Genomic DNA, 27,905 nt, shown 5'->3' on the forward strand with positions numbered 1-27,905 from the left:
AAGTAATCTATCTTATTTAGACAAACTACTATTACTTCTTGTTGGTCGTCGGTCTAGGATCGATTTCTTGGTCAGTTATATTTAGAGATGGATTAGTAGACAATGAAAAATAAGTTTGAATAAGTATTTATTTATTAAATAACAATACAATTTACATTAAAATTAAAAAACAACAGTTATACACCGAGCAGCAGCGCGACGCCGGCCAACGTCCAACGCGTCGGCTTGTCTCTGGTCTTCAAATTGAACGTCCACACAAATGTTGGTCCTCGCATGCTGGATAAAAAAAAAGCAACTTTGTAGTATTTTCTATAGTACATTTTACATTAATAACATAGAATGAGTATCATCATCACCAGCTCACTATATGTCCCCACCGAGGGGCTCGGAGCCTACCCTAATACGGGGTGACTAGGCCATAGTCAACCACGCTGGCCAAGTGCGGGTTGGTTGACTTCACACATATCTTTGAATTTCTTCGCCGATAGGTGCAGGTTGCATCACGATGTTTTCCTTCACCGTAAGAACGTCGGGTAAATTATGTACATATGAAATTCGAAAAATCAAAAATCACATTGGTACATGGCGGGATTCGAACCCAAGACCTGTAGATTACAAGTCAAGTGTTCAAACCACTGAGCCACCGACGCTCCTGAAGAGAGTTGAGTTGAGCTCGAGAATGAGTATAAACCACTGAAATCCTTCCCAAGACCTAAATCTTTGCCAGGATTAAAAGTTGAAAGATTCAAAAAGATTTCTTTGTTTAGGTCCTTTTTGTATTTTTATAAATAGGCACAATTTTTCTAAAAAAAAGACGAAATCTGAAGATAAAAAATATTGAAAGCTATAAAAAAATTTGTGAAATATGTACTAACCGAATTTTGTACACTGGACATTCGTAGACGTTGCGCGTGTCCTGCTTGTCCTGGGTGACGGCGCGCACGTAGATGACGGGCATCAGCGGGAACAGCTCCATCATGCGCGACTCCACAATGCCGCCCGTCATCGTGTCCCAGCGCGCGCCCTCCATGAACAACCCGTGGATGTTGGCGCCCTCGCGCGGCGGCGCGCTGACAAACACAAATTTATTCGAACCATCATAGTAATAAAGGACTAAAGATAAATAAAAATATATTTACTTGAAGTCCTGCCTGTTCCTCTTGGTGACGTCGCAGTTGAGGCACATCTTGTCGAGCGGCCACTCGTTCTTGCGCGCAGTCTGCTGCATGATGGCCGTGAGGAAGGACTGCGGGTTGAAGAAGCCCGCCAGCCACACCGCCGGCGGCAGCTGCAATGTAACAACCGACGGGCGTATTGAATCAGCAATGCAGCGTTGCAAGACTTTTTAAAAATAATTGTGGTCTACTAGCTTTCGCCCGCGACTCCGTCCGCGTAGAAATAAAAAAAAGTGAGTAGCCTATGTGTTCTTCCAGACTATCTTCTACATCTCAACCAATTTTCATCGAAAAATGTTCAGCAGTTTAGGCTACAAACTCTGTAACAAACATGTCTTCATCCATCTAAACTTTCGCATTTATAACATTATAGTATGAATATGATAACTTTCATGATTGGTCATCGCATCAATCATACGGTCATCAAAAGTGGCAATACTTTCGTATGAGGAATGATGTACTAGCTGTAAACATTTAAAAGAACGGTCAGGTAAGCTGTATAAAAGCAAATCTAACATTAAAGTCCCCGGACCAGTTCTCCAGCTCGGTGAGCCGCAGACAGAGGTCTGAGAACCAGGCGGCGAGGCCGAGCAGGCTGGGGTACGCCAGCTTCGTCCACGACTCCGGCACCTTGTCCATGAACAGCGACTCCATCAGGTTCTCCATATCACTGCTGATGGTCAGCTCGCCCTGGAATCACAATATACATGTTTTGTTCTAGCTTATGGAAAATGTATGTAGTTATATATTGATATAGAGCTGCATTTATGCTAAGTTACAATAACAATTAAAACTTGTACCTTGAGACCAAGTTCCAATTCTTTAAGTGAGCGTCGAATCTCTCCCATGAGCCGGTTCATCCGCTCGCACTCTTGTAGCGCGACAATGGTGAAAGGCGTTAGCTCCTCCACTTTTCCCATCAGTTCTTGCAGGTTGAAGGGCTCTGGGATCCTATCCATTATGTCGTCCAGTAAAATACGCACCTAAAATATAATCATTTACATATTCTGTTCTGTAGAGATTATTATTAGTACTGGTATTTTTCCAATCATGTAATTCGATAGTGATTCATACCATTTCTTCCTTGGTAGCGCCACCACCGGCCTGTGCGCCGGCATCTCTCGGTTGCATCTCGAAAACAACCTGAAAAAAGTAAGTCATTAGAATAAAATCAGATTTGATACATAAAAGGAAAGCAGAGAGCAAATTGTGTTGTTATGAACCTTAAATAATCTTTCCGATACAGTGGTTAGATATCCGATCTCTGCGTTGGGATGCAGACCATAGAGGTAGGGCGTCTCCTCGGGCAGGTAATCGTCTATGTACTGGTGGTAGCCCACGTAGTCTGAGTTCGGGGGCGAGATGAACCCCGGGGCTAGTTGTGCTTCGCCGTCCACCTACGGAAATTAACATATTGTCACACTCCCAATATGGATCATTGCAGTTAGTATCTGAACCTTGTTTGAAGGAGTGTATTATCACAACTTTATCAAGCTACTAAAACTAATTATTATAATTCCATCTAAATGAAGTCAACAAACTTTAGTTCTGGAAATAACAATGATAATTTCATTTCCGCTCTGATGATGCTTCTAGCATTTCTATGCTGGACACTAGTCACAATGCTAACTAGTTAAAGACATTGAAGGTATTGAAGATAATGCAACACACCAACTCGGCCTGCATGTACTCGATGAGGAAGGTGCGGCAGAGGCGGCGGTCCCAGTCGTCGGTGATGTGTCCGCCGTACATGATCTCGCCGAACAGGTAGCGCAGGTCCTCCCAGGGCACGCGCGGGTTCGCCTCCAGGTAGTTGAATAGCACGTACACGCAGATCGTCAAGTCGCCGAAGTTGAACGGGTACACTCTAATATCCCATAATTATAATTAATACAATAGTTACTAAGCAAATGTACATTTTTTTTCATGAAATCCTTATGTAAACCCTCTGTCACCAACAAACGAGTCTGTTCCAGAATAAAGTAGACCTCTATTAGCAGAATTGGATTATTCCTGTCAATAATAATATTTTACCTATTCCATCCTTGTGGACCAAATTTCCTTCTTTCTGCAACTACCGCATGGAAGTAGCAAAGTGCGAAAAGTACAGATTTGAATTCCGCTTCCTTGCTGCACATCTCGAGCGTTTCCTGACTGAAGTTATCCAAAGCCTGATATCCATACAAAAGTAAAAGATTATTTCATTGTAACGTAAATATTGGACAATGATTAAACTACGTACTTTATGAAGATTGGCCCACATGCCGATGGGTGGTTCATTGGTGATCTTAATCGAGGATTCTAAGATGCCTTGCGGGATGATGTGGTACGCCGGGTCGGCCGCCGGTTCAGCGCTGAGGAAAAGCCTACAAAATAAAACATTGTTACGGACTGCTTAGGATGCCGACAATACTTTTACTCTTGAAAATGACTTATGAAATATCAGTTCATGGTGTCTAAAACAGACCATAAGTTCATCTCCAAGGGTCTTAATAAGATGTTTCAATTACTAAGAGTAAATATTTTCATGTAAAACTTATTAGTTAATTTGATACATATTCCTGTCCAACCTGTAATCTTCCATTGGATTTTCAAATGTCTCCTCCATTTTCTTTTCTAATGTGGAGAGCCATTTAGCGACGAGATGGATGTTCTGCAAGATGACCCAGTGGCCGACGGAGGACGCCACGCCCATGGCCTCCTCCGCCACTACCTCCTGGCCTTGGCCGAGGGAGACTATGTGGAAAGTCTTCTTATCAGTTGAGAATCCTATCTTTTTACCCAGTTTTTCCAGGTCCTAAAACAATAAAATAGTTTATGAACAAATGCTCAACATGTTTACCTGGATTATTTTTAAATTATGGCGGAGCTTTGTGTCATACCAATAGTTACATTTTAATCAGTAAAGACATGTTACAATACCTTCAATGGGTCGACTCCTGGTGACAGAATGAAAAACATGGCGGTGGTGGATGTGCTCTCTTCGAAAGACTTCTCGAGCGACGGCGTCCGAGCCTCAACGTACTTCGTGCCGAGATTTTCTTCACAGAACGCTCTGAAACAATAAGTGGTTATATTTGATTAAATAACATTTTCAAAAGCTCTACTTCTGTAACACCTCGTATCTAGAATAAATTTAGAAAAAAGCAAGGCAAACTATTTTGATGATAAAAAAAATCAAGGCCGTAATTTGTACTTCATCTGTAAAGATGTAAAAAGTCTACTTTATCAAGTTGCATTTTTGGTTCGTGGTAGCAGTGGTTAGTGTGTGTTTACCCGCAGGCGTAGGACATGCGGTCGGGGCGCAGCGCGCGCATGATGCACAGCCGCTGCAGAGCTGTCTTGTTCTTCCACTCGCCAGGCAACTTGTCCCTCTCGGGCGCCTCGCCGTCCGTATACTTCTGCCATCTAAAATAACGTTAACAGAAAGAATAACAACGATTGATTGAACACCATAAATATCCATGTATGGTAATTACCTTTTAGCAGCGCCTTCGATATCTTTGTCGAGATTTTCAAACGCGTCAGTTTTGGCAAGGGCGATGATGCCGCCCCACGAGTTGTTGGACAGCCAAGTGAACGGGGAGGACTCCGGCGCCACCGCGTACTTCAGCAAAAAGTCCAACTCTCTGGGATCCACTTTGCCTTCACACTGCAAAATCTGGAAATCAAAACGTAATTTTACCGATTACTTTATTTTGTTAAGAGAAGTTCAAAATTAATTTAAACTATGCAAGCATAAAAGTGGTTTAACCTTACCTGTAATGTGATAAGGAACAAGAAGATGAGCTTGTCCTTCTCGAAGAGTCCCCTGCTGGTGTACACGAACACTGCAAAGGTGATGCTGTCCAGCAGGTTGATCACACGCCCCTCTAGCTCTTCGGAGGGCGTGGCCTTCACAAGCGCGTCCTTGAAGACCACGCTGTACGCCTTTAGCGAGAACTGGTACATTGGGTTGATCTTGTACAACTCGTTCAGGATGAAGTACAGGAGAGAGGCGCGGGTTGCTGCTCGTCTATTATTATAAAACAAATATAAAGCAATGATTGAATTTCGTATTCGAAAAAATTGTAATAATGTCTAACCTGTATCTCTCTCTAGCTTCGTCAATCTTCACAGCCGTGACTTTTCCCTCTTCCACTTTTATCTCAATGTCAGCAGCGGTCTTCTTCGTGGTCTCCAGATTGATGACGAGCGCAGAGTCGCTCAAGATGTCAGGTCCGGCGGAGGACAATCGCTTTAGTAGATCATCTTCTAGCGACTTGAGAGTTATCTTGAAGTCGTTTTGCTGTTTCGTGAGACCGGCGCGCAAGCTCTCTAAATCCGGTCTCTCTGCTTTTACTACTTCGCCTAGCAGCTGTTCTTCTAGACTAGAATTGAATTTAAAGAAGCAATATTCAGTGTAATGAATTAAAATACACGACTCAATAGTTTCTATTTTTATTTTTACGTACAAATTAATAATATTATTGTAGAACTCACCCATCCCTTGTAACAGTAAAATTAATAAGAGTACATTGCGCTTGCATTTCGGGCTGGTAGTGAGGGTTCGCCAATTTTGTTTGTAAGAGAAGTCGGAACCTTGGATCGAAGTCTATTTCTCTATCACCGATCTGATAATAACCATTATTGAATTAATACAAAGCTACTACCATAAAATATATGCTTAAATATTTAGAGTACTTAAATGTTATTACTATGTATTGGGTGGTATTTGGTACAGAACGTAACGAAGATGGGTACCTTGAGCACTCGTCCCTTGCGTATGAGCACGCGGCCGAGCAGCGGCTCGAGCACGGCGTCAACAGTCTCGCCGATGTTCTCGAGCAACACCACATCGCCGTTGTTGATGGCGCGCTCGATGCGGTCCAGGTAGTTGCGCTGCGTCAGCCGAATCACTACCAAACTGTCGCCGTACTTTGATTTTATCCATTTAATACCCTGTCTGAAAAGAACAATAACAAAATCTGAAATCAATTAAAAATGAAACTTGCAAATTTGCTTTCCTTCTATTGAATTGCAAATGTATGTTTTAATATATTGTTATGACAAATATGCTCACAGTTGTGGGTCTATCATGAGCGGCCAGCGCGCGGAGTTGGTCAATATGGTGGCGTTCTCCGTGCTCATGGTGTCGGTGGGCAGGCCCTCGTTGTTCCAGCACGCCACCTGCGCGTCGTCCGTCAACATCGACAGCGGTTCCAGCCCTTCCGTCATCTCGATCTTCGGCTAATTATTGCATAAGTGAAAATTTATTCAATTTGAATATTAATCGCACTTTCATCTATCTCCATCGATTACTTTTTTGGTATTGTATCGTTTACATTTCATTAAGGAAACATAGAGACATTGATGATAATATTATGTGTAGTTGTGATTTACATCTGATCTGGCGAGCGTGGGCACCCAGTCGTCATGCAGGAGCTGCTGGCGGTACTTGCGCGTGAAGCAGCCCACGTACGATATGAAGGCCGTCACCAGCAACACATCGCCCGGCAACAACACACCAGACTCCTTCAGATTTACAACCGTCGCTGACCATCTACAAGTTAATCATCAGTTTTAAAACTTTTATGGGATGTTTTTGAAAAAGGAACAACGTTAATTAAGTAACTAGTAGCAGTTTACGAAATATACCGAATCTTCTCGGAAGCCAATCCATTCACAAGACGGTTGGCTAAATCTATCGTCATATTTGTTGCGTCAGCTTCGGCTTGACATTTCGTTTTCTCGTTGACAGCCTCCTGGAAAGCCTTCAATAGGCCTTCAAGTTGTTCCTCCAGTTCCTACAAAAAGATACAAATATTACCGCGTCTGAAATCTTACTACGATGTTAGTGTCTCAACAAATGGTAGTTATGTTTTAATGAACAGTATTGTTGTACCTTAATCTTGTCGGTGAGGAAGGCGAGCTTGTCGCGCGCGGCCTGCAGCTCTGCGTTGGCGGCGTTGAGCGCGCGCCGCTTGGGCTCCACCACCACGTACACGTCGTAGAACTTGATGATGTTGATGACCCACGCGCACAGCCCCGCGGCCGCCGCAGACTTCGACATTATGAACTCCGCATTGAACTCCGGGTTCTTTATGTACGGCTGCACCGCCTGATACATTCATATAGTAAATTTCAATCCCTTACACTTAGAAACATCGGATTAAAAAAATGTGTGTCTGTTTGAATAAAAACTAAGAAAGGTATATTTCTGTAATAACATTTTATAATTCTTGTATAGAAATGTAATTAAAAAATGCTTACCTTAACAACGTCTGGGTGTATGTTTTCTTTATCGTAATAGACGAGATCATTTAGAAACTGGTCTACTTTTGCCATCATAAGCTAAAATAAGAAAATCTCAGTGAGTATAACCAGTAAATCAATTTTCATCGTAACTTATTACATGAAATTTAAAAAACACCAAATTACAATATCTATAACAAAAAAAAAACATTTACTTTGCATGCTTTCCAAGACCTGTCCTTGGGCAGTTTGCCTTTCTTTGAGAAGAGTACCAGCACAGCTGCGGTGACGTTGACGACGGCATCAGGCGGCGAACCGAAAGACTTTAACTCAGTCAGGTTGTTCTTGTTCAAAGTGTTGAGCGCCTCCTGCGCGGCGATCAGCGCGGGCTCAGCTTTCGCCAAATCATCCGCGCAAATCTTTGCCTTTATTGTTACATCCTCTTCAATCACTTTTACCTTCTTTTCCTCCTCGGCGGCTGAACATATTAAAATAAATTTATAGGGAATGCTGCAATAATTATGGATATTGGAATTAAACATTACAAAAGCTACTTAACGTATGTACAATATTAAATAAAACTATAAAATCTGTGACTAAGCTCTATTACTACTACATTGTATTGTGTAACTTTTTATTTATTGACACCCAATAAGTAGGTGTCCCTATTGTAAATTTTTACCGAAAGCTTTTTCCTTAGACACTTTTTCACTCTCAGCGCCGACCACCTCGATCAATTCTTCAGCGGCTCTATTTTTAACCTTCAATATTTGTTCTTGTTCCGCTAATGTCACCTAGTTATTAAAGTGTAATTTAGTACGTACGGATATCTACATTATTAGTTTTCGTAAATAAAACGATACTCATACACATGAAAACTGCGCGCTGCTGAATTATAGGTGCACAGATAATATGTAGAAATAACCTTTAAAACGGCGACATCAGCTGCACAAGAAGCAAGCTTATCTAATCCATTTTCGAGTCTCTCAATCATCATGAGCAGTTCGTCAGTCTTGGTGTTGAGCAACTTGCCGTAGAGAGCGATCTGCTCGAGGAATGTCTTTGGCGTGGTATAATTGTAGCGGCGTTCATTCTGGAAGTACACGGCCGACATCTTGTTGACGCTCTGGTGCACGTGCGACATGAACACTGACACAGACTCCACGAGATTCGCCTGAAAATGGTACAATAAAGCTGTTTTAAAGAAAATAAAATCACATACTTTATTGGAAATGAATATAAAATGTAGAATCGTACCGGTAGCGAGCGTACTTCAGAGATGAACCTCTTGGAGACGGAGCGCAGCGCGTCCTGCGGCCACTCGTGGAACCAGTTGATGGCCGTGCAGTTCACGATCGAGGGGAACTTGCGCGCGCGCACGCGCAACGTCGCTCCCACAGGGGAAAAGCAAAGCACCACCTAATTACATTAATTTAAGAGAACTTTACTTACGGCATATGTCTCTTGTATCTGAGTAAATTGATATGTAAAGTAAAATATGTATGTAAAATATATGTGATTTTATTAGTTCTATACATAACATTTATCTAATCACAATAATTATGCACCAACCTTCAACATGGTGCGTACGCGATTTATGAAAAACTTCCAACAGTTTTCTCGTGTGTCTGGGACGCCTGTGGCCTTCGTCTAAGAACAATACACAAATTGTTAAGAGTATTGTAATATTTAGGTAATATTTTAATGTAATCAGATGGTTACGTCACCTCTCCCCGTACTCCATTGATTACATTCTCAGTCTCGTCGTCAGCGAGCAGCTCGGGGATCTCCCCGGACGCGAGCAGGTCGTTGATGAGGACGAGGAATCTCTCTTCTGCGACCTGGGCGTCCGTCATCAAGAACACGTTGCCTATGTTCTTCAAGCCCGCTTTTATATACAGCCCGGCTGGAATGCACAAATCACTTTTACATTATATTTTAAGTTAAGCTGATTTTCAACGTTTTACTAAAAGAAACATAACTGGATCTTTATCATAAAATCTGAAATGCTGTAATAAATGAGATAAGAATCTTACCGAGGTCAACCTTGAGGTCATTACTGCTGTAACCTTTGCGCAGCTGGATCTGGAACACCTCGAGGGAGGAGATGAAGGCGGAGAGCCGCGACAGCGACTGCTTGCCTGACCCGCCCACGCCAATCAGCAGCGCGTTACCTCGCGGTGATTCCAAGATACGATTTATCCTATAAAAAATAAATAAAAACCGTTGCACTCAGAGCAATTAAGAAGTCACTAAAGGGGTCTCTTATTTTATATTTAGATATGAATCATCTAAACTAACTATACATTTTTTTTAAGTAGCTGTGGTGCGACAGTAACAAGATTATGAACAGCTTTCTATATAGAGTAGTTAACTAACCGACAGATATGGTACATAGCATCTTCAAAGAGCACGAGATTCATAGAGGCGACGAGGTCGTTGTAGGAGGAGAGAGACTCGTCCAGAAGACGTTTGATCTGCGCCCAGTCGCGGATGGGGTTGTACTTGGGGTCACCGATGCCTTCCGCGAAGTGACAGTAGATGAGAGGCTTTTCAAACACTAAGTTTTCGTCGAAATCCTAGAAAAAATAAATAAACCACATTGAAAAATTGCTAACGGAGTGAGAAAAAAGTACACAAATATTGATCACTTTTTAAACATATTTACCTACGTCCTTGTGTGTTTTAATCTCTTAAATAAACTCTTACTTTAGCTTTTAACTATGATTTGTCTGTCTCACCTCGCAATTCTTTTTGATAATTTCCGCGATAAGTTTATTGAAGGTGTCATTGTCCTCCGAGTCGACGAGTTTATCTGAGTATACGCGCGTCGCCTCGTGCATCCACAGCCGGATCATCTCCGACGACTGCTTGATTACGTCACCGGTTGTAAATAGTATACCCTGAAACATTGAGTTGATATAACATTAAATAATGAGACCTTTACCCGACGTTCTTACGGTGAAGGAAAATATCGTGATGCAACCTAGAGGGAGACTTTAAAGTAGCATTATTCTTCCTCATACTTGGAATATGTTCGAGAGGTCGCGCAGGTTAAAGATGTAGTGGAACTTGACGGCGGTGGGCAGGAAGTTGGCGGCGAGCTTGGTGTGCAGGCTGAGCGCGGTGTTGACGATGGTGTCGACGAAGCGCTGCAGCGATGGACTGAACTTATTGAGCGGGTTGGCAAGGTGCTGCGACAGGATCTGCTTGTAGATGTGGAAGCATGCCTCCAACGCCGGGAAACTAAACAGATAATTAAATCAGTACCTATATTACTATGTAAATATGACTAACGTTGTTCATTCAAAACTCTTGTTATATTTAAGTACCTGACTGCAAAAGTACAGAAATGTCGTTGCAAGCGCGGGTCAATAGTGAATGAGCCGGCCGTTGGGTTCATACAGGATACGAACATGCAATTCGATATTTCTTTCAATGTCAATTTCTGTCTATCGTACCTGTCAAAGAAAATAAAATTAGTAGTAATCTACAAGTAAGCCATTACTAATTGTGATGAAAACAAACAAGTGTGAGAACCACATTTCTCTTTAATAAAATTCACGCCTATCGGTTTTATGATGTTTAATAGTGAAACGGTACATTAACTTACCAATGCCTGTAGTCCATGAATTCGCGGATGAGCGTGTGCGGCTGTACGGTGCCGTACAGGTCCACTTCAGGCATGTTCAAGTCATCCACAAAGTAGATCATGAACTTGCTGCCCGGCGGACCAAAGTTGCGACCCGACTTTTTCTCCAGTGGTTTTTCAAGAACTTTTTGGATCATTTCTGTACCGAAATAAAATTATCCAAAAATGCTATAAGCTATAAAAAGATTTCTATAAAAATAAATACTGAAAAAACGTTAACAAGTCAACAGATTACCTAAAATTACCTAGAAAAGTCTAGCACTGAAAACACTAACCGGACGTTGTATAGAAATTGAGCGGTACACTGGTGAGGGCGAAGGAGTCGGGTAGTGCGTTGAGCTTGGCGGCGACACTGACCGTCTTGCCGCTGCCCGCCGCGCCCACCAGCATCACCGGCTTCTGCTTGCCGATCAGCAGGTCCATGAAGAATCTGATGCGGGTCGTCTCCGAGGTCGACACGAGGCACGACTGAAGAAGAACAAATGCTTATGCACATTGTACCGAATATTAAATAAAAGTTGAAAGATAATGTATAAGGTAAACCTGTAGTGGTAAGTCGGGATCCAACTCAAAACTTTCCACCTTCTCCGACCAGGGTAGGAATTTCTTTGTCTCCGGATCGATAAAGAAGCTGAACACATTTCCTGACGGTGGAAACTTGATTTGTTTGAATTCGTTGCAGAACCACTTGCTGAACTCGTTGCGCCAGTCCACAAGCTGATCTTGGAAGAGTCCAGAGCCAAAACCCCATACCACGCAGAAAACGAAGTACGTCTCGTACCTTGAAAATGATTATTAAAATCGTTGGAATTTTAATTAAATTTTATGTTTCATCTAAGCATCACGCAATACTAGTTTCGGAAAATGTTAGGTATTTTTAAATTGTGTATTTCGTATTAACTAACCATTCCTTGGGGCAGTCGCTGGGCAGCAACGTCTTGTTAAGGAAGCACTCGAGCAGGTAGCAGGTGAGCTGTATCTGCTGTAGATCTGTTAGCGGCGTGATGCGCTTGTACTTCTTGCTCGTCTCTAACAGCGGCGGTATGTATTTATCGAACATTACCGTCAACATCGCCTTCTCCGACTCGTCGTCGCGCGTCGTCTCTATCCAGGATGCTACAAACCTGATAGAGCACAGTATAATTTCGTAAAAGCATACTCCTATATAGTTTTATAGTTACTTCCGACTTTATTTCATTATATGGTACTTACGGATTCCAACCGAGATCTTGAGGGTTGATGTATAAAATGCCGGCACGCGACACAGTGGCGGGCGTGGCGGTGCGCAGTGTCGCGATTTCGAACAGCAGACGCATGGACTTCGTTAGTGCAATCCGTTCATTGCTCGCCAACGTCAACACCTGAATGAGGAAATCGTAAGAACCAAACAGTAGTTAGGTAAAAAAATCAAAACAAAAGAAATCATAATAAAATACAGAGATGAATGTGTTATTCGTATTTTATTTGTGGGCTTACCGTTTATTGTATATACAAACCTTGTTATCATCCATGAGTGTGTTAAGACTTTCAATCCACATAGGATCAATGTCGCCATCGAGAACAATCCACTTTGGTCCATCGCCTGGCATATTCGCCATGTCACGCATTATGGTAGAGAAAAGACCGTCTTTCCATTCCCTCGTGGCCGGGTTGATGACACCGAACAATTCATCGTTGGTGACGGCTTTGGGATCTAAGTCATTGTAATAGGGCTTCATCTTCAGCATGTGGTAAGTTTTATGCAAACATTGCCACACCATCGATTTTCCAGTACCAGCAAAGCCGACAATAAATACCGAGTGACGCACTGCAAAGAGTTCTACCAATTGCACCATCTGTAATAAAGATTACTGGTTTTTGGGGTCCCAAAGTAAGATAAATTAGGTCATCAGGGATCATAAAGTATTGTGAGGTAAACTGCCGAGGGTTCCGGTGAGTTTCACGGAGATAGCGAAACCGGAGTTCCACGGAGGGGATTTTAGTGGATACAAACTTCACATAATTCTGTTTTCCCCCCCAGAAAGAAGGTATCTTTTTGAAGGATTACCCACCAATATAAAAAAGTGGATCATAAAGTAATATATATTAGATTAGATACATAGATCGTTTTTTGTATTGAGTACATCAAGTTCACCTTTAATATAAAACCCGGTTCAGGCTGCAATTTCATAGACACTGCGCCGTCATATAAGTTTTTCTCAAAGTCAAAGTCTCGTTTACGAGGCACATCGAGCGCCGGAAACAAGTCTCCAATAAGCCCCATAAACACCGGCATATCGTCAGTTACAATCTTCGGAATGTTAAAATCACGCAAAGCACGCATTAACACTTGGTCTTCTGGTCTTAAACGATCTCCTCTCTAAAAATAATATAAAAGTTAAAAATAACAGAACATTTCTCACAATCTTTGACTCTCGGACAAAATTATAACTCTTCTTAACGATATCTGCTAACAATGTAACAAACCTTTAGTGATCCGGCTACTACAAGTACGGATTTGATAGCCCTTAGACCCCAATCATAGTGATCCTGTTTAGAGAGGAGCTCTCGACACAAAGTGTATAGGGTGATGAACTTGCGCGCGAGCAGCCGCGCCTCCTGAAAGCCTTCCGCCACCAACATGATCTCGCAGATCAGCTCAAAGTCGGGCACCACCATGGCACATGGGCTTAATGCAAATATAAATATTAACTCAAGTAATCATACAAACATATAGATATAGATGAGCACATATAGATGACAATTAAAACAAGCAAACATAACAGGGTTTCGACGCTATTACACGCACATATATATTTATTAAAGTAGTTAATTCTAAGAGATAACAATGTGCCAATAAAAGTGTCAAACCACAGTAAAGCTTAAATAAAGAACAGATTTACCGAAACAGTGCCTTTAAATTCTCAGGCAACTCCGTCCTGCCCGCGTACCCGGGGTTCATGGTGATGAACATGCCAATTGTGGAGATCAGCGTTATAATTTCGCCCATAAAATCGAATTTCTTTTTCTTGGCTTTAATAGCGTCCAGCACTGACTTCACTTGTACAGATACCACGGACAACACTTCCACTGAGATGCGGTTGAACTCATCGAAGCAGCCCCACGCACCAGTTTGAGAAAGCCCTATTGTTTAGTAAACATAAAAATTAAAATAGTGCAAATAGCTTAGGTGTATTTGTGTTGTATAATTATGGTCTGCTTTAAAAACTATCTAATCTAAATCATAATAGAGACTGTAAACTTTAGTTCCTAAAATGTATCGACACTAACTAGTTACAATCCAATGCTAATTTGAATTTAAAAAAAATCACCTTTGTAAATATTTCCGCAAGATTTGTAATCCATTTGCTCGGAACAATTAAACACGTAGACCATGATGCCGAGCGCTCGGCCCAGATCCTTTGTGGTCTCCGTCTTGCCCGTACCGGCGGGGCCCGCAGGGGCGCCGCCCATTATTAAGTGGAGGCTCTGAACAAAAACAATATTTTTAATTGCTATTGTGCTTAAATCTATACTCTATGCTAAAGGTACTCGATCCTTTGTTTTTATATCTGGATATTTCAAACTCAAACCTGTGTCAGTGTGATGTAGCAGCGATCTGTGAGTGGAGTGATGACGAGACGTGGCGTATTTCCAAGATACTCGTAGTCGTAAAGGAACTGCGCGTCGCAGATGTTGGCGAAGCAGTTGTTTAAGTTGAGGTCCCAGCGGTGTCTGCAAAAATTATGAGAATTTACGTACCCGTACTATCTATAAGGGCCCTAATAACATACATACAGGAGGACCTTAAAGTTACATTTATATTTTACACTACCTCAACTGGCTTTGCCATTGGAAGGCATTAGAATTCTCCACTTTAGTCACAATCAGTTTAGCGACCACATCTCTTGAATGTACATCAATGGTACAAATAGTCATGATCTTCTGTCGGTCTCCGACGGTCAGGTCGCCCAACAGTAGCACAATGAGGGCATTCAGTTGAGCAATTTGCTTCTTCTGATAATCTTTAAGTGCATTCTCGTAACCTAAGATAGCAAAAAATATTTATATGGAGTACATATAAAAGCATCTTGTTTCAATATAGTAGGTCGCTATCATACATCAAGTAAAGTTATTTTTAATTTAACAGCATTTTCCAGCTTTGTGTACGTGGTAAGAGCTAAATTGTTTACCTTCTTCTAATTTCTCAAACGCCTGGTTGGTCTCCGTGGTCCACCAGATCTGCGTGCCGACGAGCGCGGGCTGCGCGGGCCAGTCGAACACCCATTCGTCTCGGGGCTTTTCCTCGTATGATTTCACGCTATGCTCGAATATTTCTCTCAGAGTCAATCGCATGCAATCAGTTACGCGATTCAGCCATATCTCCACCTAATTGAAACATATTTAATACAAAAATTAATAACCTGTCTTGACAGAAAATACAATAAACTAATGCAAAAAACTTATGTTTTAAGAAAAACTATCAGAAATATCAATCGTCCGTTTTTGCGCCATAATACAATAGGATATTTACCTTTCCTGAACAATCGCAACAGGGTGCTTTGAATGGTACATGCTCCTCGTTCTCTTTGGAAATCATCTCGTAGGCCAGCTTGCTGGAGGCCGAAGGGAACACCAGCTTGGCGAGGTTGTCGTACAGCTTGGTAAGATGACGGCACACGGCCGGTGGGTTGTTGCCGTTCGATAGAATGTCTGAAAGCAGTACAAAATAGGTGTTTCAACATTTTACAGAGTATAGCACCTATACTACATTGAGCCTTTACATTATTTTAGTTTAAAGCGGAGATCTTATTTTGATAACCTTACCGAGAAGATCCGCGGAAGACACGAAGTAAAACCTCGGGTACGCCAGTCTTTTGGTTTCTAGGTAATCGTTGAGAGCTTTCTCGCAAAGGTTGAGTTGTTTCATCAGGTCCTCTAGTTTATCCAGTAAGCCAGGTTTGTTAGTCGCTTCGACTACATTCGGTGTAGTCCCTATATCTTTCAATAATTCCTAAAGTAACAAAACAAAAATTATTATTATTTATAGTACTCTCTGTAATGAATGACAACACTGCTCTCTGTTTAGTGCTGGCATAACTTTTCATTGTTCAATAATATACTATCTATGCTACTAATGTTGCAGTTTGAAAATTGAAATGGTAGAAGAATAGTGAAAAAATCTGTTCTAACCTTGAAAGTCTTGTCGATGCCGTCGAATCGCTTCGAGTCTTCGGGCAGTTGCGCGCGGATATCATCGGAGCCGACGAAGATGCTCTCCAGGTACTGCCACTTGCGCTGCACATCGAACCACAGCGCGATCACTGCGTCCGCAGTGCCCAGCTTCCTCTGCCACGCTGATGCTTCCTCTTCGTAATATCCGATGAATTTCGACGACATCATATTTTGTACTTGGTTCTAAAAATTGCACATTTACCTTTTGAATTTTTATATCAATATTTAGAACAGTTACTAGTAGGAGTTTAGCTTGTTCAACAATATTTATATCGGACCCTAATAGTTACAGTGTCAAAATAATACCAACTTGATTATCTTCCAATGTTTCGACGAGCTCCTCGCTAGCCTTGGGCAGACGGAGTCCGGTTCGATCGTGTACTGTGTAGTCGAACTCCATCACAGCCCAAATGGCGTCCAACTCCCTATATTATAATAAAGTAATCGTCATAAAGAAGCAATCGAAGTAAATTAAACCTAGGTAGCATAAATGAATTCTTTATTGTTCTAAAGGAGAATATTCTGTTTGTTTCATCTTTGGCAAAGATGTTTTGTCGTGGCCTTTACAAAAAAATCGTACTTTAGAGTTTTTTCCATAGCAGCTTCCTTCACCGATTTATCCACAATCGTCTTAACTTCTTCTTCATACTTGTGTAGGTTCAGCGCGAGCAGATCCGCTAGCGTTGTATCATCGTCAATATGGAATTTCACCTGTATTAAATTAAATAGTATCAAAACTGCTATAGTTATATAAAAAAATATTGATTAGTGAAGACATACCTGATGTTGCTGAGATAAATAATCAAAATATCGCTACTTACTAATTAAATTGTCTATGCACAGATTATAAACATAACTATATTTACATATTCACATATTTACAAGATAAATTCTGATAATATGAATGAATGATCAAATGATTTCTGCGGGGATTTTTCTTTACTCCTCGATTTTAATTTAAGACCCTTTTCTTTCATTTCTTGGAGAGTATATGTTTTATTTAATTTCATCATTTTATTAGAACGGTTTTGAATTTCTTGTGTCTTTATCCTTCTAAAATCTTGAAGATGTAAATATTTCTTGTAATCCAATTTGCTATCTTCTTTATTCTTAACCAGATCAACATTTGCTGCAAGATCTTCTAAAGATTTGAAATCGTTTAAAATATCCTTAAAAGAAACTTGCGTGTTTAAATTTCGCTTTGTTGGAAATGAAAGATGATGCTTGGTGATGATGGATGTGAGGTGAGAATGTGCTGCTCGCTAAATAAAAAGTAAATAACATTATTTACACAAGTTATGAACTACATATTTACTAAACTACTATTTAAATATGAAGAAAATGTTATAGCATAATTTTTATAGAAGAGATCAGTCTTCTTGTAATTTAAACGCATTAAAATCTGTATTTTCTAGGACAAGAGTATGTTATTATAATGACTCTAACCTTGGTGGCCATCATCAACTCGATCCAGTGTCTATCTTTAATAGCAGGGTTCTGAAGTTCTGTGACTGCTCGCAATGATGTCATCAAGTTCTTTATCGTAGATTCGGTAGCCAAATATGGCTCCCTAAAGAAAATATAAACATGATCTTTGCGAATTTTATTCAGATCTTACAATGACTTAGTTTAGAAATTATCAACCGTCAAAATACCATGTTCTCATATCCTTGTCCAACTGGCGCAGATCTTTCGAGAATCGCTTACACTCCTGGTCCATACCATCAGCATCGATCTTTTTCCAAGGCGATTTTTTCCAGAACTCAATAGTTCCCATAACGAGGAAGTAGTAGTCCCAAAGTTGCTAAAATTAGTCACATTTTTTTTATTATTTAGATCTCATAATAAATGTAAAAACAAAAAGTAACAAAATAAGTGTACCAGTATTGTACTAAACAGAAATTTCGGCTTTCTAAATTACTGTATGAATAATTATTCGTCTCATCTATTTGCCATGTGTTACCTTAACAAGTTTCAACTCCCGCCGACACTGCTTGAGGCTCTTCTCATCTGGAGGTTGTATATCAAACAACGCACAAGAGGTCCTCAGATTATGCATCATATCCTCGAATCCTGTTAGTTCCTTATGAACACTATCGATCTCCTTGTAAGGATCTTTACACGACTCCAGGAAGATCTAACATTATTCAATTCAATTTTTCAATTACATGAAAACATTTTAATTATAAGCACATCTTCTTTCCTTATTCTTCCTTCACCCAAGTTTTAATCAAAACATAAGATTAAGTTTGGATATGGAATAAATATGGAGAAGAAGGAAAGAGAATAACTAACACAGGGAGAAGAGATTACAAAAGGGAGTTTCTAATTATATGTATATAATGAAATCTACACTAAGGGACTGTTTATTACCGTTAAATTACTCTGAACTCGGAATCCAGCAATTAACGGTGATATCAATTATTTCACAAATGAAAACTCATAAGATACCAAGCGATATATAAAACTTCTGGAATTACGGGTCCAGACTGTCGGTCTCTATAACTCGTACCTCTTTACGTGAGAACTGATCGCGGTACATGGTGATACGTAGGTTGAGCAGAGCGACTCGTTTAGCGATCAGCGCGGCCTGCGCGGCTTGCAGCGGGGCAACGTTGTTCTTCATCACCGTGCTCAGCTTCACCAGGTTGCGCCATCTCTCCGGCAGCACGTCCAGCTATAATATATTTACTTTAAATTTACATAATAGTAACGTCATATAATGGTATAGCAATAGAATACACAAAGCGAAATAAAAATCTGAACACGTCTTAGTTAAATTTGAATTATCCTTACCAAAGTGTAAACGGAGTACTGACGTTTTGATGGATTATTCTTATCCATTCCAGAAAGCAGCATAAGGTATTAATTTACTCATTAAAAAATTCATATAAAGAAGCTAACTAAAATTTTACTTTCAATGCAATGTTACTTATGTGCTAATCTGATTGTGTTTTTAAAAGTATTACTTATTAATATTAATGTATTAAAAGTACTAATAATGATTTATATGACTAAAACTTGACGATTAACAGAAAAAGTTTTTTTTAAATGAATACCTGTTCGTATGTCTCCTCTGGGAACTCTACACCGTACTCTTTGAGCAGGTACATGATGTCTCTGAGAGGCTCAAACATGAACTCTGTGCCAGCGTCCTGCTTGGCCTTGACCTCGTTCAACACCTGCATCACCCGCAGCAAACCCTCGTAATCATCCTCTCCGAGCTCCACGGACAGCTCCTTTGTCGCATACACTATGAATTTCTCCAAGTCGTCCAAGCTATTGAGAAACTTCGCATTCAAATAAACAAAATAACAAGCTGTTTATAGTTTTGTTACAATTTTTGGAACAAACCTTGTATGCACGTGATCCTTCAAATTCTGTTTGTACAAATTACTCCATTTACATATGATGTTCATGATGGCCTGGTTCAGACGCTTCAAGTCTAGCTTAAGCCAGCCATTGCATAGGTATTCAGTTGGCAAAGCTGATACTTCGTCGTAAAGTGCATTGTATTTGTCGATCTAAAATATTAATCATTTTTGTATAGTTATTCTTTATTTTAACACTTGTATTGCCAAACTTTATATTTAGTTACGCCAATTCGCTTGCATGGAATTAAGAAAAACAATAAAATAGCCTAAGTTACACACAGATAAATTACCTTTCTAACGGTGAAAGAATTTTTAAAATCGGTTCAGTAGTTTTTGAGTTATTTTAATAACTACATAAAAATATACAAAAACACAAATCTTTCTTCTTTTAATGGTAACTAGTATAGATTTCAGACTACCTCTTTTTGGTATTCTGCGAGTGTGGGTTTCACAATGGGTGGATCCTCTCCGTTTTCGAATCGATACTTGTCAAATTCCTCTGGAGGAATAACTCTGCCATACATCAAAAAGTTGTTCAAAACCTCCTGCCTGTCCTCCATCCACAATGGAGTATACTTCTCATATTTCTAAATAAGCGAAAGAGATATTATTATAAATGTTTGTTGCAATTAATACATAAAGAATTATTCAATTAAATCTATGTCCAACATTAAGATATGGACAAACCGAGGCATATTGCAAGACGTCATTTATGCTGTTTTCTATTCTTTTCAACAAGTCATGGTAGAGATCTATCATTGCGTCTTCATCCGCTATGTCATCTGTAAATAAAACAATAATATTGTCCCGCTAATTTAACCTCAGTTTTATTGCAATGCAAATTATCAAATAAACGCAACACAAATGTTGAAAGACCATTATCAAACCTTGATAGGAATAATTGATAGAAAATAAATGAATTAAATATAGGTCTTGCGTAAATAAATTGACAGTTATATAAAAAATATTTTCTAAGCATAACACTAACCTTCATAGGAAGCAATGGGAACAATGGGGTCGATACGTGGAAACAGCGTAGCTTGCAAGAACATATCTTTCATCATTTCATTGAGAGTGTCGTAAAGACCATAATTATCTTGAAGTTCCAGAGAAGGTGTGAAAACTATGTCTGAAATTCAAATTGACTGTTGCATATATTCATTCACGTATTTTTTTATTAAACTTGTAGTTCATTTACTTTTTCAAATTCCAATGTATTATAATTTAAAATTATTAACCTGGGTCTTTAAGCTCAGCTATAACTTGCATAAAAGCAACTCGTGGACCCTTTTCCAAATCAGTCTGCTTTTCAAAAAGATCCAGACTTGTCTGTATCGCTTTCATCACTTGAGCAGAAACCTAGAAGTTGATTGTTTTATAATTAATAATGACAGCATAGACATACAATATTTTCTTACAATTCGGCATTTTTTTTTCAAAATCATTGTAACTAGTAAAGCACATTTGGAGACGTTAAAAATTAGCCTGCAGATCTTATCTGCTTTAATATCAAACTTTTTGGATCCAAATACCATCATCATCAATGTAATTAATTAGAAATTAGTAAAAAAAAAATGATATGGTTGTGATAAACAAGAATACTAACAAGACCGTCGACATATTTAACATAAGCAGGCCAGCGTTCTGCTCTGAACGCCTCCTCCTCCATTTCAATCCTTTCAGCCTCGATGTCCGCTAATTCTTCTGGATCAACTTCAACCTCTTCTTCTTCCGCCGGAGAGTCTACTTCTTCGCCTAGATTATTTGATGACAAACATTATTTTTTACCACATACCCGTAGAAAATAATGTATTTCCTTACTAAAATTTACTACTTAGTTATAATTTTACCTGCTTCCCTTTGCTTTTGACGTTCCAATTTCGCATTCTGCTTCTCTTCTCGCTTTAATCTTCTTGCCTCCCGTCTTTCGAACTTCACCCTTTCTAACTCCTCTTTTTCTTGTCTCCTCTCTTCCCTAATCAAGCGCCTCTCTTCTTTCCTTGCCATTATCTCTTCTATTTTCTTTTGTCGAGCCGCTTTTTCTTCGTCATCGAGAATAGTTTCATCAACTTCTTCTAGCTCTTCTTCTTCAGATTCCAACTATTTTGTTACAAAAAATAATATACAAACATTTAAATAATTTTCGACTGCACTTAGTCCACTGCTGTATAATTATGATAAGTGTATTTTCAAGTTCATTTACATTAGGAATAATATTCACTTAGAATAAGTGGTTTATGATCGCCTAAAGCCTAATTCAATATGACAATATAATATAACAAATAACGGAACCAACTGAAACAGTTCACCTCAGTAAAACGTAGTAATTTTAAACAATACTGTATTAAAAATACTGCATTTACCTCCTCCTCTTCTTGTATATTGAAAAACAATTTGTAATTATCGCCCAAAACTTTAACAAACTCTGCGTGACTGTCAAGGATCTTGTTTCTCCTGTAAAACAAACAAGAAAACATGTAAAAGTTAAACACTTCATAAAAAATTTCGAAGGGTCAATGTATGACATTACTGTCGTTATACAATCACAAAGACTCTTTCAACGACAATCAGCCTTACAAATAAACACGATATAAAGTTAAACTTAGGAATAAACTAAGTATAAGTACAATTAGTGAAAATTTAGCTTATACTCAGTAAATTCCTAAGATTTACATAATACCGTGTTTATTTGTAAGGTTGAATGAGTATCTAATCATGTTACCGCTGCACGAGTCTCGGATGGCGCTCTTTGACTGCCAGCAGTTCCAGTTTCTCTGGGTTCTCCTTGCGCACGTGCAGCGGCTTGTCCGCCCACGTCGCGATGTTGTCCAAGCCTTGCTTCACGTTGCGCTGCGCCGTCAGCACGCGCTCCTGCAGCGTGTTGATTGCGCTGTACACCTCCGCCATCCACTCCGTGACTGTAAACCACATTATAGTTAAGAGATAGAAAAATCAATTAAATTGGGACTCTTATGTTGCTCTCACATAAAACAGTCTGTCACCTTCAGAATCATTTATTGGTTATTTAAACAAATACGCGGTTCCACAATACTTTTTCAATGTTAAACCTCGTAAAAAATATCCTTACTGACAAGCTCTCTCTGTAGTACTAACACTTATTTAATAAGTTTTTGTATGATAACTTACAGTCATCGTTCCACGTGAACTCCTCGACGCCGCGGCCCAGCAGCTGGTCGATGGCGTAGATCTCCTTCTCAATGAGCGCCACCTCGGTCTCGTGGCTGCCCTCGCGGATCGCGTTGTACCAAGAGATTGCGCGGTTCAGTCGGTTCATGTCATACTGTTTGTTGTTAAATTACTAAAGATTAAATTATTGTAAAATAAGTAATGGTAGCTAAATATAATGTTTCAGTTGTTATGCATGTTTGCTTGATCAATTATCACTATCAATTAAATAGACAAATGTTTACTAACCTGCAATTTCTCATTCCGATCGTATAATTCCATACCGTCTGCTGGTATGCCTTGTTTATCCAAATATTTAAAATACCGGATCTCACGGAGTAAGAGAACTAGCTGGAAAAAGTCACAGGTAAACCTATGTGTTTAAAACTCAAAATATTAATAGGTTAGATGAAGAAAAATCTAAAGGACACGTAAAGCTTCTCTTACCTCTGGACTAAAATTATTTCGCACAAATGGGGGATCGCGATAGATAAGGTTCTTGACGAGGTGCACCTTGCAGATGCCGGGCACCGTGGCGCACCACTGCTTGAACTGCCGGTCCTCCTGCACGTTCAGATAGCCCAGCATCTCGTTCTGCTTCTGCTTCATGTACGTCGCGTACTCGCTCGTTATTATCCTTAATGTTAAAATACCAGTTACCAACCAAAACACACGAACAAATTTGATTAACGAGTCATACAGGAGTATACATATACTCACGGGTCTTCAAACAATATAAACTCCTCCATCGGATCTTGGAGCCTTTTTCGTAATTTGTGTATCCACCATATCATTCCACTAACTGGCGGGAAAAATGGGTCCACCATAGGTCTTTGTGGCCCTTTCGTCAATTTCTGATAATAAAAATACGAATATCACTTGATGTTACACTTTAAAACATTACAAAAACGTCATAAAATCTAGTGGTACGTACCCCCATTTCTTCATCAAATATTTCTTTTACGTCGTCCAAATTGGAATGCATTAAATCCAAAAGCTTAGTAAGCTTAGGTTTCAATTCTTCTTTAATAACTGGACGATGAAATAGATCGCCAATAATTTGAAAGAACTGAAACACAAGAGCATTTATTTACTACAACAAAACAATTTTAAGAACTCCAATCAACCTATAATCGCCATGAAATCACGACTATAACTAGAGCTAAAAAGGTGAAACTAACTTTAAAAAAGTGTTGCAGATTTTCGCACTCGTCTAAACCCTGTGAAAAGAGGGAAGCAAGCTTCTTGTCCACATCTTCTAGAACCACCATGTGCTTCTTGTGATCTGAGATGAAGGAGGGATCTTCAGGGTCTGCGGGGTCGTATGTTATATTGCCCAATAACTGATACTTTATAGTGTATTCGTCAAGGACCTGGAATAAATTACTCGTCATGTTTTTGTAGCGAAGGGTTTTCTAAGTTTATTGTTTTAGTAGCAAAGTATTTAATTATACGAGACCACTTATAGTCCAATACAAGTTGATTACATCTTTCAGACTTTTTTTTTCTATCTGCCTCTCTACTCTTAGAATTAAACACCGTGGCCTAAGTCGTAAAACTGGAGCTAATTAAGTGAGCTAATTCAACTGCTTACTTATTTTTAACCTGTCTACTCTCTTAAGCAATAACCAACTTTACGAGTTTAATGGAAAGAATATGAATTCGAACCTCCATACATTCACTGCTTAGGATCTTCCCACGTAAGCCGCAGAATTCTACTTTTTCCAACTTGAATATCTCGACGGTGGCCTCCAATATCTCCTCAATCATGACGAGCCGCTTCATGTACTCGTTGAAGCGCATGAAGACGCGGTCAAAGTCGAAAGACCAGCGCACCGGCAGCACGCCCGCCGGGAAGAACGTGTTCACTTTATCCCGGTTCATTGAATATGTTTCACTATTAATAAGACGCAATTAAAAATGGATGTATCAACCATAAAAAGGATAAACTATGCTATAAATAACTAATTAACTGGAGAAAAATCACACCAAAAAGAACCCAATATTTTGAAAACCATAAATTACTTGTATTAAAAGTACAAATTTTAATTATTTGTAAGTTATAAATGCAATTGTAATGGTAAATCCAATCTTTGTTTTTTTCAATAAATTATTTCTATTTCTACCTCTAATTATAAACGTAACTAATTTAACTAAAGTAGTTAATAAGTGGACTTACATAAAATGATTCAATATATCAACAGCTTTCTTCAATTTCATCAACTGCTCGTCCGGCTCGCCTTGGAATATCGACGTCGGATCTATGGAGTTTGTGCACTGCTGCACCAGTAGATTGCACACTTCTCTCAACAATGCTAAATAAAAGACAAATTAAAATTATAGTTGGAAAGAATTATTGAACTGTAAGACAAAAGGTTTGCACTTACGTATGAGTTTCTCAACGCTGCAGTAATACCGAGAGCTGCCCCAGAGCAGGCCGATGCAGTGGAACATCGGCCGGATGAGCCCCTTCGCGTCGATGAAGTCCGAGCCCTCTATCGCCTCGAAATGCGGTATCAGAGGCTTCTGGTATACGTAGATATCTCGGCATTCCACTATAGCTGAATATCAAAAACATTACACATAAAATCTTACACAATATAGGTAACTAAAAACAATTCTTATCGCAGTTATTAAATAAAGAAGAAAGATAATGGAATCCGAATAAGTTGATTATTACAATTCAAGTTGAAGAGAGTGAGATCTCCCAAATTGATATCTGAAAGATCTTTAAATACTGCAGGATTATAACTAGGTGTTGCTCGCGACTTTGTCCGCGCGGAAACAAACATTATAATAAATAAAGCTTATTTTACTCAGTGCTAACTTAGACATTTCTTGGTGACAGATTTTTAAAATCGATCGAGTAATTTTTTAATTATTTCAATATATACGAAAATACAAATCTTTCCTCTTTATAATATTAGTATAGATTGAGATATCGCCACATATGACTTTACCAGCGACAATGTTAGTAAGCATGCTCTTGAAGCAGTTCAAGTAGACGCTCTTGGTTTCCTCCAGGTAATGAGCCATGCGCTTGACGCGCGGGTCGCGCAGCTGCGAGTAAATCCCCTCAAGGTTACGTAGCCGCTGCGTATAGAAGTCTATGTCCGCGCTCGGCAAAGGAAACTTGGTTTTTTTGAATACTAAAAACAAAGAAAAACTTTTATATTAAGTATGTGTCTGTCCACCTTATGGTTTATCTATATTTATTTCGAAATTTATATATTTTATCTGTTAAATTGAAATGTTAAATGTTGTCATTGACATCACCGAGGTAAGAATCTTCTTGGAGCAGATCGTGGACTTGCTGCGCCCATTTGATTATTGCGCCTTCAATATTTGTCTTTAGAGCCAAGTCGACATCTTCGCCATCACTGAAATACAAAACCATCATCTTTTATTACCTCACGTTCAAACAAAAAACATCTACCTCCATCCTATTGACAGCAATAAACTGTTAGAAAGATGAAAGATTTGTTTGCAACGAATAAACTAAAAAACTACCGAACCGATTTCGAAAATTCGCAGCCATTAGATAGTTTTAATATCACTGAGTAACATAACTATGTTTTCAATTTTTTTTAATTCCGCGCGGATGAAAGTAAACCTAGTTTTAAGATAACTTGATAGAGACAAAACATTCACCTTTCCTTTATCCTTGTTTCAGCGTAGTAAATGTTCTCCACGCCCGCCGGCATCGGCAACATCACCTGACTCGACATCTCTCCTTTTAGCTGCAAAATTATAACCAACTAGTTAACGTTAACGAACATAATTAATAAAGTTTCTTAGTTAGAGTAGAAATAGATCTAAAATATAAATCGGTTCTTTTTGCCCAACGACAATCTATTAAAAACTTAGAAAACTGCCTTAAAGTCTATTAATTACATTACGATTAAAACAAATAGAAGTAAACACTTAAAAAATAATTTTACTTGCAACGATTTTAGTCATCATCATCATCATCTTGCCCTTATCCCTTACGGAGGGTCTGCACAATATGTGCTACTCTTCCATGCATCTCTATCAGCCGTTTTATCTGAATTCACTCCCTTCTTAAGCATATCCTATTCACACAATCCATCCATACTTTATTCGGTCTTCCTCTACCTTCGCACCATCTAAATGCAATCTTAACACTTTTTGGTTTAGATCCCCACTCTCTAGTCTCTATGTTTAAATACGGTGAAAAGTGATATCAAAAGTAACCTGATGCATCAAACTTCTGAGATCATTGACGTGTCGTCGCATGTCCTGCTGCACTACCTTCGGCCAACCTTTCTGGTTTTCAGGATTACACAGCATTGGACCGATAACTTCGTCAGCCATCACGCTGAGGTCCATGAGGACGTTGCCAGACATTTCACCAATCGTTAACACCTACAGTAATATATTTACTTATCTTAACATAACCTAACAATAATTTCGCTCGGTCAGGTTGTTTATGTATACACAAAGATAACATACATATGCATGTTTCGTATTTAGGAATAACAAGTATTGAAAAAACTTATATTACCTGTCGCAGATTGGTTTGCGTTACTTTGTCACTCATATTCCTTAAGAAATAAACCATCTTCCCTCTACTAATTGGCGGAAAATGTGTAGCGCATGTTAGCTGTCCTGCTGTATTCATCCGAAATACAATAACCTCATACTTAGGCGTGTCAAAAAATCTGAAAAGGATATGCTGTAACAAAATAACAAGGATTTACGTATCATTTAATAATTTCGGACTACCCTCACTGCTGATTTATATTTATCCCTGATCAATCAGAGTTAAAAAATCAAATAAAAGTGTAAAATAAATAAATGAATGTTGCTTTTTATTAAATTTGTTAGAATTATATTACCCTTTCGTCTCCAGTTATAAACTTTTGCCATTTGTCAAGTTTTATCTTCAATGTTTTCATAATATATTCACTCATGAATTCAAGTCTTAGATCGATATCCTCTTTCTGTAAGAATAAAAAATCTTAAAAGATTGACCTGAAACTTACAAAACATTTAAGACTATAATACTTACATCGCCCATCTTGAGAATATATTATTAAAATATTTTAC

The 27,905-nt window shown here is 39.2% G+C and overlaps 1 protein-coding gene across 1 annotated transcript; it reads right to left on the bottom strand.

Annotated features, from left to right (window-relative positions):
- Positions 1–110: 110 nt before the first annotated feature.
- Positions 111–27,905, bottom strand: LOC106104338 (dynein beta chain, ciliary). The gene is made up of 82 exons (XM_013284363.1): positions 27,868–27,905; positions 27,695–27,799; positions 27,361–27,531; positions 27,051–27,221; positions 26,487–26,575; positions 26,112–26,215; positions 25,796–25,984; positions 25,223–25,396; positions 25,015–25,150; positions 24,504–24,732; positions 24,017–24,208; positions 23,770–23,904; positions 23,556–23,689; positions 23,283–23,472; positions 23,085–23,186; positions 22,797–22,950; positions 22,372–22,567; positions 22,013–22,103; positions 21,500–21,749; positions 21,256–21,404; positions 20,888–21,008; positions 20,638–20,778; positions 20,337–20,431; positions 20,069–20,236; positions 19,630–19,799; positions 19,335–19,554; positions 18,788–18,952; positions 18,239–18,412; positions 17,931–18,079; positions 17,722–17,845; positions 16,856–16,986; positions 16,586–16,700; positions 16,234–16,458; positions 15,868–16,054; positions 15,575–15,753; positions 15,234–15,429; positions 14,876–15,086; positions 14,634–14,775; positions 14,373–14,529; positions 13,944–14,184; positions 13,528–13,729; positions 13,196–13,420; positions 12,558–12,896; positions 12,274–12,422; positions 11,967–12,185; positions 11,605–11,842; positions 11,337–11,529; positions 11,023–11,200; positions 10,742–10,870; positions 10,436–10,655; positions 10,151–10,312; positions 9,789–9,988; positions 9,446–9,612; positions 9,137–9,315; positions 8,982–9,059; positions 8,667–8,828; positions 8,335–8,583; positions 8,092–8,203; positions 7,625–7,887; positions 7,428–7,508; positions 7,060–7,275; positions 6,813–6,961; positions 6,558–6,717; positions 6,238–6,404; positions 5,919–6,120; positions 5,658–5,788; positions 5,261–5,545; positions 4,935–5,190; positions 4,655–4,836; positions 4,452–4,583; positions 4,098–4,230; positions 3,746–3,972; positions 3,418–3,541; positions 3,210–3,346; positions 2,847–3,042; positions 2,399–2,572; positions 2,250–2,318; positions 1,976–2,158; positions 1,692–1,865; positions 1,140–1,288; positions 876–1,070; positions 111–276 (listed from the first exon to the last, which is right to left on the bottom strand). Exons 1-82 carry the CDS (start codon positions 27,874–27,876, stop codon positions 177–179), a joined length of 13,767 nt encoding a protein of 4,588 aa, XP_013139817.1. The 5' UTR covers positions 27,877–27,905; the 3' UTR covers positions 111–176.

This window comes from Papilio polytes, unplaced genomic scaffold, assembly GCF_000836215.1.
Source record: "Papilio polytes unplaced genomic scaffold, Ppol_1.0 DF823689.1, whole genome shotgun sequence".
Taxonomy (NCBI): Eukaryota; Metazoa; Arthropoda; class Insecta; order Lepidoptera; family Papilionidae; genus Papilio; species Papilio polytes.

Bases quoted from the DNA above. Each gene is read 5' to 3' on its own strand.
- LOC106104338 (XM_013284363.1), bottom strand. The intron at 20,237-20,336 runs GTTTGTCCATAT...TCGCTTATTTAG, and splicing joins ACGTCTTGCAATATGCCTCG to AAATATGAGAAGTATACTCC. The intron at 4,584-4,654 runs GTAATTACCATA...ACGTTATTTTAG, and splicing joins ATCGAAGGCGCTGCTAAAAG to ATGGCAGAAGTATACGGACG.